The sequence below is a fragment of the Protomyctophum parallelum genome (genome assembly GCF_964188405.1).
Source record: "Protomyctophum parallelum genome assembly, chromosome: 2".
Lineage (NCBI taxonomy): Eukaryota > Metazoa > Chordata > Actinopteri > Myctophiformes > Myctophidae > Protomyctophum > Protomyctophum parallelum.
Genome location: NC_139699.1, coordinates 16,685,030 through 16,698,069, shown reverse-complemented (window position 1 = coordinate 16,698,069; position 13,040 = coordinate 16,685,030). Strand labels below are relative to the sequence as shown.

General features: G+C 42.2%; 1 protein-coding gene across 3 annotated transcripts in view; it reads left to right on the top strand.

Annotated features, from left to right (window-relative positions):
* The window catches only part of nfat5b (nuclear factor of activated T cells 5b), a 57,056-nt gene that overhangs the window by 29,599 nt on the left and 14,417 nt on the right, over positions 1 to 13,040 (top strand). For 2 of the 3 annotated variants that reach the window (XM_083759493.1, XM_083759494.1), the window contains exons 3-5: positions 7,042 to 7,741; positions 8,592 to 8,781; positions 10,574 to 10,764. In XM_083759493.1, coding sequence (XP_083615619.1) covers positions 7,042 to 7,741; positions 8,592 to 8,781; positions 10,574 to 10,764 — 1,081 coding nt within the window. Of the gene's footprint in view, positions 1 to 6,348; positions 6,409 to 7,041; positions 7,742 to 8,591; positions 8,782 to 10,573; positions 10,765 to 13,040 lie in introns of those variants that run through there. The other variant, XM_083759495.1, reaches the window with a different exon arrangement.

The window sequence follows — 13,040 nt, the reverse complement described above, 5'->3', positions numbered from 1 at the left end:
CGATATGTCGTTCTTCCGCATGCTGTCGATACACTAGCACCAAGTATTAATATTTTATTACAACACGCAGGTCCTCTATAGTCTATATTATATGGATTAAGTGTAAACATGCAGCACAATGCCACTGCATTTGAGCAGCACGCAGTCGCAGTAGCTGCTGATCATCCTCTCAGCCCGGTATCATTCGCAAACAGGCTGCGCAATTTCAGAGGATAAACATAGCAGAAAAACAACAAACCAACCGACCGACCCTAGTCAACAAATCCAGCTAATAGGTTGCTGGCTGGCAGAGTTGAATTACAAACCTTGCCGTTTCCTCTCCATATCCTTGCATCTCTGTTCTCGTTAAACATGAGTGCTCGCCACAACTTGCTCTGTCTGCGCTTCACAGTTAACGCTATGGTATTTTATTAAACACTCTCAATAGCAAGGCATGTCATAAAAAAAGTGCTCCCGTCTCATCTCTGCAGCAACAAGTTAATCTCTCCCTCTACTCAAGTGCATATGGTTCTTTATTTTTCTTTTGTAAGGGAGTATCATGGGCAGTGGTCATTGTTTCATGTATGATTGGTCAGTTTGTGATGTTCAATGAAGAATCTATTATGCTTTGTATGTCAATTCTATGAATACATTTAAATACATAATTCCTGCTTTCTTACTTCAGTTTGAGTTACACAGATATTGTGATGTATGATAGATGAAATTTCTTGCAATAATATCGATTTATAGGAGATCATGTATCTGCTATAATGTGGAAATAATAATCGATAATCGGAAATATCACAGTATCGTATTGTGAGTTACTCGTATCATCCCACCCCTAATAAAATGTGCACTGTCTCTTTAAAGTATTCTAAAAATATAATAGCGGTATGCTGTATATACAGTATGTTGTACACAGTATGTCATAAATCACAGGATAGTGCTGTGCATCCAATTCTTGAGCTGAGATCATTGACTGTACCTTTCCTACAATGATTTATGGCTCAGTCAGACCTGAGAACATTGTGCTTCTAACCTCTAAATTATGCATTATATACTTGAGAAATTATACCCCCAGTACAGATTTTGGCTTCTCAAGCAGAATTATGACCAAGTGAAATACTTTTAAACTCATTAAGGGGATCAATACGAACCTCCTGATTAATTTAAGTAATTTGGAATATTATCTTTTATTAAACGTTATGACTAAAATCGTCAATTAAATTGCTAACAATATCATCTTGGGACAAGTCAAGTCTGAAGCCATTTCGTTAGCTATTTTCGTTAGCTGGATGGAGCCATTTGGATCCCACTCAAGGACACTTTGAGACCCACCCAGAGTGTTTCTACTGAGTACACTATCAGCACCCTGACTCTGTTTGACCCATAGTTATATACACTATCAGCACCCTGACTCTGTTTGACCCATAGAGTTATATACACTATCAGCACCCTGACTCTGTTTGACCCATAGAGTTATATACACTATCAGCACCCTGACTCTGTTTGACCCATAGAGTTATATATAATAGAGTGTTTCTACTGAGTACACTATCAGCACCCTGACTCTGTTTGACCCATAGAGTTATATACACTATCAGCACCCTGACTCTGTTTGACCCATAGAGTTATATATAATAGAGTGTTTCTACTGAGTACACTATCAGCACTCTGACTCTGTTTGACCCATAGAGTTATATATAATAGAGACGTCACCGCATTTCTCCTCTCATCCACTTGCATTGAGTTGCTCACCCAGTTGGAACAGAGTGCATTCTGGGATTGGAATTGGGCCATACGTGAACGTGCTGGGCCGTTCATAGCTTAGAGTATATATATGAATAGAGAAGGCACCCAGAGGAAACCCTGAGGCGAAATGGACATAGTGGCCGAATGAAGGTATTGCAGCCTGGCCCCAAGCACATGAACGCGCTGTCCGTTGACTATCATTGTACACGTTCACGACGGACGACGCTCATGCGCGTTCAACGGCAGCGCGTTCATGTGTTTGGGGCCACTCACCATTGCAATCCGTCCCAGAATGCACTCTGTTCCTACCAGGAAGGAGGAGTGAAATCGCCTCATGCGCTTTTGAGCAACTTAATGCAAGTGGATGGAAGGAGAACTCGGGTGTCTTCTCTATTCATATATATACTCTTAAGGTTCATAGCATAGCGCACGTTGCATAGCACACATTCACGTAGTGCCGCTCAAAGCTGCAATACCACTTCCGGTCACCATGTCTTTTTCGCTTCAATACTTCCTCTTAGTGATGTCTCTATTATTTTATAACTCTATGGTTTGACCAGAATGGAACAGAGCCTTCATTAGTATCATTGGTAACACCTGTGAAGGAAGTATAGGGAAGGAGGCCAAGTTCTTTCTATTTGCATAGACTCTTCACTGGTTGTCCTGTGGTGATGGATGGGATCTGGTTTTCTCCCAACCTGAAGAGGAACTTGTCAGTGAACGTCCCTCTAAAAAACAAATACTTGGCTGAAAGACTATTCATTATACAACCTATACTTTTAAATACAGTAGTATGCATGGATACGGATGAAACTTTCTGTTTGCTTTTGTTAATTTGATTCCATCTGTCTTTGTGCATGTTTGTGCAAATCTTACGGATATAGTAGAAACTGAGCAGTACCACCGGAAATCAACTGTAGATCTATATTACAATGGAGAGACGAGAAACACTTTAAAATAACTTTAGTCAGAAACTTGTCTATTCCAACAACAGAGTAAAACATTTAAATGTTTATTGTACTATTACATTTACGTTTGTTTTATTTTCTTTACAGGCCTGCAGTTGTACATGAGCTTAATTTCAAGTGCCCAATCCTCTGGAAAGAGGCAATGAGACAAAAACAGATTGAGAGGGCAGACTAGTTTAGCAGTTGCAGTTCTACCTTTGTGTTTTCTGCTGACTTTAGCACCTTATGGAAGATATCTTTATGGCCTTCATTTGTTCAGACCAAAACATGTTTTTACAAAAGCCACCTCTGTGTGTGTTTGGTTGGGCATGTTCTAACCAACATTGCTGCTAGCTACAGTAGGCCTACCATCTGTTATGCAATCCAGCCACAAGCAGCAGCATTTAATTCACATAGAATTTACAGTACATGCTTGAATCTGTATATTTGGTGTTTAACCCAACAGATGATGAAAGCAGAGTAACTAGGAAAATCTTTGTCCTGTGATAGCAGTTGAAAAAAGACCTACCGTATATTTGTTAATCTGTTTCGATTCATGATCACCTTCATAGAGATTGGTTAATGCTTAATAATTTTCTAGCAGCAAATAATTAGTTGTTGCTGCATTTATAGTGAGGTATTTCTTATGTACAGAATGTTGCACAAATATACATTAAAACAGTAACCTTCAGAGAAAGAAAAAGTAGTGTTCTCTGTATTCAAAACACACACACACACACACACACACACACACACACACACACACACACACACACACACACACACACACACGTATTTCTTTTTTAACATATTCACATCAAGTGTGAATACAGATGTGAATTCGCATTTTGTGTACAATTACTCTTCATGTGACTTTCTTTGGAAGTTGACAGTGAGGCTTAACGCTACAATCCTGGACTTATTTTAATCTAATCTAATTTTATCTATCAATTTGTATCTGGTAGTACAATATAACTAGTGCATTATAATTTGCAGGGTTTAGAGATATAGGGCTCCATTTCTGTTCGATCTTTCTAAATACACTGTTTGGGGATTTAGCAGTGGGGAAGGGGTGTTCCCCCACTAAAGTTGGTATTTTGGTTACCTGTCTAAATCCCTAAAACACCTCCGTTACCCGTTATATTATGCATAGGTGTGGTTTGGGCGTTACAATTATCAAACCAATCACTGGTCCACGTGCCATTGCCTTTAAGAGATCCCATATCCGTTGCCCGTTATGCCCAGTTCTATATTTCTTCATGGTCTGTAGCCCATGGAAGAGATCCTTCATAGCCTTATGGTCTGTAGCCCATGGAAGAGATGCTTCATAGACTTACGGTCTGTAGCCCATGGAAGAGATGCTTCATAGCCTTATGGTCTGTAGCCCATGGAAGAGATGCTTCATAGCCTTACGGTCTGTAGCCCATGGAAGAGATGCTTCATAGCCTTATGGTCTGTAGCCCATGGAAGAGATGCTTCATAGCCTTACGGTCTGTAGCCCATGGAAGAGATGCTTCATAGCCTTACGGTCTATAGCCCATGGAAGAGATGCTTCATAGCCTTACGGTCTGTAGCCCATGGAAGAGATGCTTCATAGCCTTATGGTCTGTAGCCCATGGAAGAGATGCTTCATAGCCTTACGGTCTATAGCCCATGGAAGAGATGCTCCATAGCCTTATGGTCTGTAGCCCATGGAAGAGATGCTCCATAGCCTTACGGTCTATAGCCCATGGAAGAGATGCTTCATAGCCTTACGGTCTATAGCCCATGGAAGAGATGCTTCATAGCCTTACGGTCTATAGCCCATGGAAGAGTGATGTGTTGCTGCCTTGAAGTCTCACTTGTGATGCACCCTGCCCCCCCCCCCCCCCCCCCCGTGCCGTTTTTCTTCCCCCCCCCCCCCCACCCCCCACAGAGCCAAGAACACTCGTCTTTTCATTGAGTCACAAATCTCACCCATTTTTTTTAAATATATTTTTTTATCCCACAATTTTGTAACCCATTTTTCACCCCTGTGTCAATCATCTAATGTGATCCTGGGCTCTACACACCCTCCACCAACCTAGTCCCCAGATATGTGGGACAATGGGAGACTTGAACTCATGCTTCCTTCATGCTTGAGTGTCCAAGTTGCTCCTTTACACCTGACAGGGGGGAGTTTCCCTGGTTGGACGTAGCGTGTGGAAGGAACACGCTATTCCAACCAGTTCCTTTCCCCTCCATCAGGCGCCCCGGCTGGCCAGGGGGAGGCAGTTTAATCTTGCCCATTTTTAAAGATTCGATACGAAACTAGGGCTTTCGTTTGGTATACAGATCGTGCGTGTATGGCCGTCTCTACGGAACGGTATGGAGCGAAAGGGAAAGTTCGGTAGGTCGGATTAAACCCCATTTGCTGCGCTGGTGATGAACTAAACGAGCAAATGGAATCGTGCACACCGCACAATGCCTGGCACAATGCCTGGCACCAAATCACTTCTTTGACTATACAATTATATAAACACAATGGACACAAGGAAGTGGCAGGCCCTCACTTCAGCTGATTATAGGAAAATTACAAAGAGATGCAAAAGGAGAGATGAGGCAGCCTGACTAGTCTGTGCCCGGACATCTCCATTGAGGACATCTCCATTGAGGCGCACGCCGCTGTACCAAACTAATGTATTCATTATGGGTGGTTTTAAACTCCACTGTCTCTTTCCCAAATGTTTGTGACCAAAATATCAATTTAGGGGGAAAGCGTGCCAACACGCCCATGACCACCCCTCTAGGCGCAAATACCGGCTAGCTAGATAGCGGTTGACGCTGGACCAAAATACCATTAAGGGACATAGCAAGCTCCTATACTCATAATTTTCGGGGCTGCGGCTGCATGGCATGCCGCAAGTGGAGCCCTTAGGCTCCCTAATATTGCATTGAGACATGTCAACCCTGGTGTTATAGGATACTGGTTATCTGCTCGCATGCCAGTAGCCCCATCATGGACCCTGTATTAATGTCAACTCTTGCAGTAATCTTACAGTATAGAATTGTTTGATGGTTATTAATGTCCATCTATCAACATCTTTGTTCATGAGCTAATCCTTTGTCAATTAAGCAGTTCATTTGCATGCTCAAAAAACACACTTGTCCTGTCAAAAACATGATATTATCACTAATATTATAGTTTTTGAATGTTTATTGTGCCTTTCTTTCCCTCCAGCTCCGTTCAGGCTAATAAATCACCCCAGAAAGGCATCATCATTCTAACTCCTTGTATAATCCAAGCCTGCCATTTAACCACTTTCACCCTGGCATCCCTATTTTGGGAATTACATTATCTTAAGGTATCAATAACAAATGTCATAGCTTAAAATAGATGATGTACAAGCTCACAGCATGTTGTGCAGCACGACTCGTATAGCTTGTAGATCGTCTATTTTATTTGGTATTCATCATTACGACATCTAAGTGGTTAACTTGCAAGTGTCACATTCTCAAGTCCAAGATAACTATTGGAATGCTTTTAAAAATTGAACACTGTCTGAAACCAAAGGAAAAAGGAACTCGGACAACAGTTCCTTTTTACTCCTTTTGCCTTTTTGTTTTATGAATATTTTTGACAAAATTCTTACACTATTTTTAATGTTCAGCATTTTATTGCTCATTCGCTGTCTCGTTTGTATTCCAGGAAGTTCCCTCTGAAGCAGGGAGTGTCTGCATATAAAATGGTCTGCAGTTCTCTGCTTCATAGGTCAGAAGCTTGTTTATTTTGTCTCTGTGGCTACATGCAGTCCCAACTAAATTATGTCAACCTGTATGGCAAAAAAAGATCCAATTGGCATGCATCATCCCACACACATGTAATCCTGACCTCATTTTTGCATTCCAATACATGGATGAATAAATGGCAAATGTTGTAATCAGTCTGATAAATATCGACCACCACATTTAACACGAATGGAATCCATTGTAATTGGATGTTTTTCAATTGCATTTTGATTAATCTACTACATGTTTGTCACAAGTGCCTGTGCAAAAAATATTTATTAATCCAGGCTATTCTTATTCATATTTTGGCAACATCCTAGCACTTTCTATACACCCCCCCCTCCCCCCCCCCCCCCCCCCCCACACACACACACACACACACACACTCACTCACTCACTCACTCACTCACTCACTCACTCACTCACTCACTCTCACACACACACACACACAAGATGCAATAAAATGGAACATTTGGATGACTGAAGAAATATTTGAAAGAAAAACAAAAAAGAACACACACAAAGTAATCACAAACAAATTTCGCTGCTTAAATGGGACTGCTAGCCAGCGATGGTTGATATTCCTTTATTGACTGTGTATTTGTAACCACTGTAGATGCCACCATTGTCTCCTCTTCTATGACCATGGGAGACCACCGCAGTGCTTACCCCACCTCTTCCAGCTCCACCGTGCATTCCACTACCTCCGACGCCAGTGACCAGATCCCAGATCACAGCGGCGGTAGCGGCGGCGTTGACCCCGAGGACAACCGGTGTAGCCGAGTGGTGCCAGAGGTTCTAGCGGCCGAGGGTGGGAACGGCAACAGCGGGAACGCCGGTAACTGCAGGTCCAACACGGAGAAAGGAGGCGGAGGAGGATGTGGAGGATCCTCGTCGGGCGGAGGAGGAAAAGGGGGTTCATCTCAGGAGGCGTCTCAGCAGCACCTCCACCAGATGATGACCCCCTCCAAACGACGCACGGTGCTCAACATCTCGCCTCCGCCGGAGGACCTGTTGACGTGCGACGACAGCCACATGTCCTGCCAGGACGGGTCGGTCCTGGACTCGGAGCAGAGCAGCAGCATCTGGATGGACGACTCTCTCTCCAACTTCAGCATCCTCAGCAACGCCTCGTACAACGACAACACGGAGGTGCCGCGCAAGTCCCGCAAGCGGACCCCCCGCCAGAGGCCCGGCCCCAAGCCCGTGTCCGCAGAGGAAGCCAGCATGGACGTGTTTGACGCCGACAGTGCCAAAGGGCCACACTTTGTTCTGTCCCAACTAGGGTCCGACAGCAAGGGCTGTCCCAAAGGAAGGTTGGTGCACCAGTGTTTCTGTTAAGGCTAAAGTATCTACTGTATACCGCTTTATGTCTTTATGTCCTTGTTGTTCTACATCTGATTCAGCTTGATTATAATTGATCTATTATTGAGAACCTGAACAAAGTGTAATATAAATCAATTGTTTAATGTTAAGGTGTTTTAGTCACAGTTTTAGGTAGTTGGAAACAATACAGACCAGGATTGGGGTGTCAATCTGAATTACTGCTTAGCTTGTACTAGACGGGATTCCTCCATTATAGCCATACAGCACGTGCACTCATTGTAAGAGCAAGTGTGAGGAAATTAAACATTGTGCACGGACGGATATCTTTGATAAACCACAGGCTCTACTCTTCCTACTACTGAAGAAGAGGACAGGTTAGATGGATAGGGAGTGGCAGGATACCCAAACATAAACAATGGATCAGCCACGATGAATCACACTCGGCTCTTTCAAAGACTGCCGATAAACAGAGAAGATTAAAGAAACCGATAAGTCGAGGTCTCCCCTGCAGTTATTCCAATTCCTTGTTATATAGATATTTAATTCTTATCAGCGTCATGGTTTGGCTACAATACATCAGTGCTGACAAGGTTCCTTCCAAACAAAGGCAACACGCCAGCAGTTGGAACGTTTTTTTCCCCATCTATATAGAATATTATAGACAAACACAATCAAGGAACAGAATGGGTTACTGCCAGTGGACGTCATAATGTGACCTCTTGCTCTCACTACAGTATTTTTAACTATACATTAGCTACAGCATTTCCATGCAAAAGTATAACTTGTTGCCAATCCGAAATAACCTGGTGATGTTTCTGCCAAACCCATCTTGTCTTTCAGTTCTTTAGATGGTCCGACGCCCACCAATCAGAAAGGAGGACCGCTCTCAGTGCAGTACCCTCAGAAGTGTGATGGGAAAGAGCTGAAGATCTTAGTCCAGCCTGAGACCCAGCACAGAGCCCGCTACCTGACGGAGGGTAGCAGAGGGTCAGTCAAGGACCGCACTCAGCAGGGCTTCCCCACTGTAAAGGTACACTTTAAAATGAATAATGCAGTTTCTAAATGTGTTAGTTACGGTTTAGATTGAAGCAATATTACACGAGAGGGTGTGGTTCAACGTGATGCGGTAAGGAACGAGACGAAGTCGAGTTCCGCAAGCATCACTGAAGTGGCAATAATCACGTTAAACCACACCCTCAAGTGTAATATTGCAATTCTACAACAGTTACCCTTAAAACTAAGAAAATCGCTGGAAAAATATATATTTTTAATGACAGATGTAGTCACTACGACCACAAATGTCCCAAGAAACTAGCTAGCCTAGCCACCGAGTTTGCTAGCGCTCTGGGAGAACAGAGCAGCTGAATTCTTTGTTTTGATTAGGTGGTGAATGGTGCTGGTTTAACCCACAGCTAGAAGCCGTTTCAACCAATCAGATTGCTTCCTCGAAACGACCTGTTGTAGAATTTTATATATATATATATATATATATATAATATATAATATATATATATATATATACACACACACACACACACACACATTTTTTGGTTTTTATAATGTTCATTTGGCCCTCTGCCTCTCCTTCATCAAACATCACATCAACTAGCTTCAGGCTCATTGTTGCAGAACTGAGTAAACGTACTTAAGTTAGTCATTCAGTGAATGCTGGAGGATGTGTAGAGACAGGTATGTGTTGAAACAGATCTGCCTGCAGGCATTTCTGTGTCATTAAAAATCTGGTGAGGCAACGCACTACCGCAATAATATAATACAAATAGTAGGTTGTTGTTAGTCATAAAATGTGGTCAGTCATTTCTCTTATCAGGTTTCAGGTATCAGTATACCAAATATTTATCTTATTTGTGTTTATCATTCATTTGTTTACGTTTTTATATAATGTTAAAGCTTTTTTTAACGCTGTAGATGTGTCAAATTTATTTTTATTTTTAAATGATGTTATAAATCACAGTGCAGCCAACTGAGCCAAGTCCAAATAGCAGCAAAAAAAATCTAGGTTAATAAGTTAATCATAGTTAATAAAAAACAAAAAAGATGAATTGATTATTAAAAATATCCGATTATCAATAATTTTATAAAATAGATTACATGTATAGGCCAAAAGTATTAAAAATAAAAAATATTGAATATAGCGGATCTACAGTATTATTTTATTGGAAATTGAGGATACTATGATGTAAGAAAGAGCTTACAATGTGACACGCAGCATGTCGTGAACTTGTAGATCTGATATTTCCACTATTTATGTATGAAATAACATTTAAGTGGTCAATCATGATCATTGATATATTATAAATATAATTAATTTTCAAAGTATTTTAAAAACACACTTGGCCGATTATTCAATCAATCCAAAAAGTTCATCAATAGAATAACCGCTTAGTAAATTAAGCAATATTACACGAGAGGGTGTGGGTTAACGTGATTATTGCCACGACAGTGATGCAGTCAGGAACGAGACGTAGTGGCAATAATCACGTTAAACCACACCCTCAAGTGTAATATTGCAATTCTACCACAGTTACCCTTAAAACTAAGAAAATCGCTGATGACAGATGTAGTCACTACGACCACAAATGTCCCAAGAAACTAGCTAGCCTAGCCACCGAGTTTGCTAGCGCTCTGGGAGAACAGAGCGGCTGAATTATTTGTTTTGATTAGGTGGTGAACGGTGCTGGTTTAACCTACGGCTAGAAGGCTGTTTCAACCAATCAGATTGCTTCCTCGAAACGACCTGTGGTAGAATAATCAATATTCAGGCCTGATGTTTTCTAACGTGAGTTTCCCTGTCGTATACGCAGCTGGAGGGAATAAACGAGGCGGTGGCGTTGCAGGTGTTTGTGGGTAACGACGCTGGACGCGTGAAGCCTCACGGCTTCTACCAGGCCTGCAAGGTGACGGGACGGAACACCACAGCCTGCAAGGAGGTCGACGTCGAGGGCACGACCGTTATTGAGGTGTCCTTGGATCCCAGCACCAACATGACACTAGCGTATGTAGCTTTACTTTAACAGCACATTTTGGTGTTAGCATTATGTTATGCTTTAGCTATGCTAGCATGGTTTTGTCCTCGGATTCGGGTTCTTGGAAACGCCCCCCAGCCACTGCGTTAGTTTTGCTGAGGTTAGGTTTAGGTATAGTTTACTGAGGTTAAGGTTAGGGTTAGGGTTAGGTTTAGGTATAGTTTTACTGAGGTTAGGGTTAGGTTTAGGTATAGTTTTACTGAGGTTAAGGTTAGGGTTAGGGTTAGGTTTAGGTATAGTTTTACACCCTGTCAGGTGTAAAGGACACTCGGGCATGAAGGAAGCATGAGTTCAAGTCCGTTGCTCTCCCCTTGTCCCCCATATATGGGGACTAGGTTGGTGGAGGGTGTGTAGAGCCCAGGATCACATTAGATGTTTGACACAGGGGTGAAAAATGGGTTACAAAATCGTGGGATAAAAAATATATTAAGAAAAAGGTATAGTTTTACTGAGGTTAAGGTTAGGTTTAGGTGTAGGGTGTCAATCACAGCGACTGGCCAGTCACAGCGCACCCTCTACGTCACTCTGTACTCAACCCGAAGATAAAACCATGGTCGCTTTAGCTATTGAAAAATAGCAGATCTACGAGCTTGTAGGTCTGCTATTACGACTGACATAATAAGTAAATAAGTAAGTAAAGTTTATTTATAGAGCACCTTTCACAGACAATTACAGTCACAAAGTGCTTTAACGACAATACAATTAAAACAAGTCAATAGTCATTAAAACAAGTCAAGAACTAAATCACTAATAAAGTAAGACAAAATAGAAAAAGTAGAGTAAAAATAAAGCAATCAACATTTAACATTTAACCAGGCCGGCTATGGAAAGGCCTGTTTAAAAACAGTCCTTTTGAAAATGTCTACAGAATCCACAGTTCTTAGGTGGAGTGGGAGCTCATTCCATAGCCTAGGGGCAAAACCTGCAAAGGCTCCATCGCCTTTGGTTATTAGTTTTGTCTGAGGAACAACCAGCAAAGCCTGTGATGTGGATCTCATAGAAACATAGCTTTTTCAGAGAACTGTCAGGATGTAGAAGACATTTATAGAATCCAAATGGGTTAATGTACACGTACTGGGTGTTTCTTCTAGTCTGACTGAGCAAATCATTGCTGTCGGTCTAAAATGGGGGGTGAAAGTCACACTCATGTGAAGTGAGGGGCGCTCTTATCATCATATGTCATCGTACATCATCACATTCCGGCCACTTACAATAATTGGTGTCCTCAATTTTCTGTCCTCACGTTTTATCCTCAATTCCGTGGTACACACAGACACAGAAACCTGGCTATACCTGGCTCAAAAATAACCTGTGTTAGGGGCACGGTGGCACAGTTGGTAGTGCTGTCTCACAGCTAGAAGGTCCTGGGTTCGATTCCCACTGGGGACGCTGTGGGTGCTGGCGGCGTGTTTCCTCCTCCGCGTCATCAGTGCCCATACCCGAAGGCGGGATTGGCGAAAGGGCCTTTCTGTGTGGAGTTTGCATGTTCTCCCCATGTCCCCTAGGGTAGGTACCCTCACATAAAACATGCCGTAATCCTGGTCACTAAACTGCCTCCCCCTGGCCAGCCGGGGCGCCTGATGGAGGGGAAAGGAACTGGTTGGAATAACGTGTTCCTTCCACGCGCTATGTCCAACCAGGGAAACTCCCCCCTGTCAGGTGTAAAGGAGCAACTTGGACACTCAGGCATGAAGGAAGCATGAGTTCAAGTCCGTTGCTCTCCCCATGTCCCCCATATACTGTATGGGGACTAGGTTGGTGGAGGGTGTGTAGAGCCCAGGATCACATTAGATGATTGACACAGGGGTGAAAAATGGGTTACAAAATCGTGGGATAAAAAATATATATATATTAAAAAAAAACCTGTGTTCCAAATCAAACCAATGTAGTTACTTAGTCACAAGCGCTTGTTAATACTTTTCATTGGTTAGATATTCATGAACGCTACAGGCAAGAGGTTTAACTACCATCTGGGATCTACGAATCACATGTCATATAACAATGCATTTTTTCCACTTTTATGTAATATAATCTAGGGCATTTATTTAGACATATTATGGCGCGACAAGGTTTCTACCCAAGAGCGAAGAAATACAATAGTAGTTGATATTTTTGCATTGTTGTTTCACAGACTAAACCACTACTTGGAGAGAGCCTGTTTGAATAATACTTATTTACTTATTTAGAATGAACCTTTAACGGCCACAACATGGCAACCGATGGGAACTGTGAAGTATTGAGACTG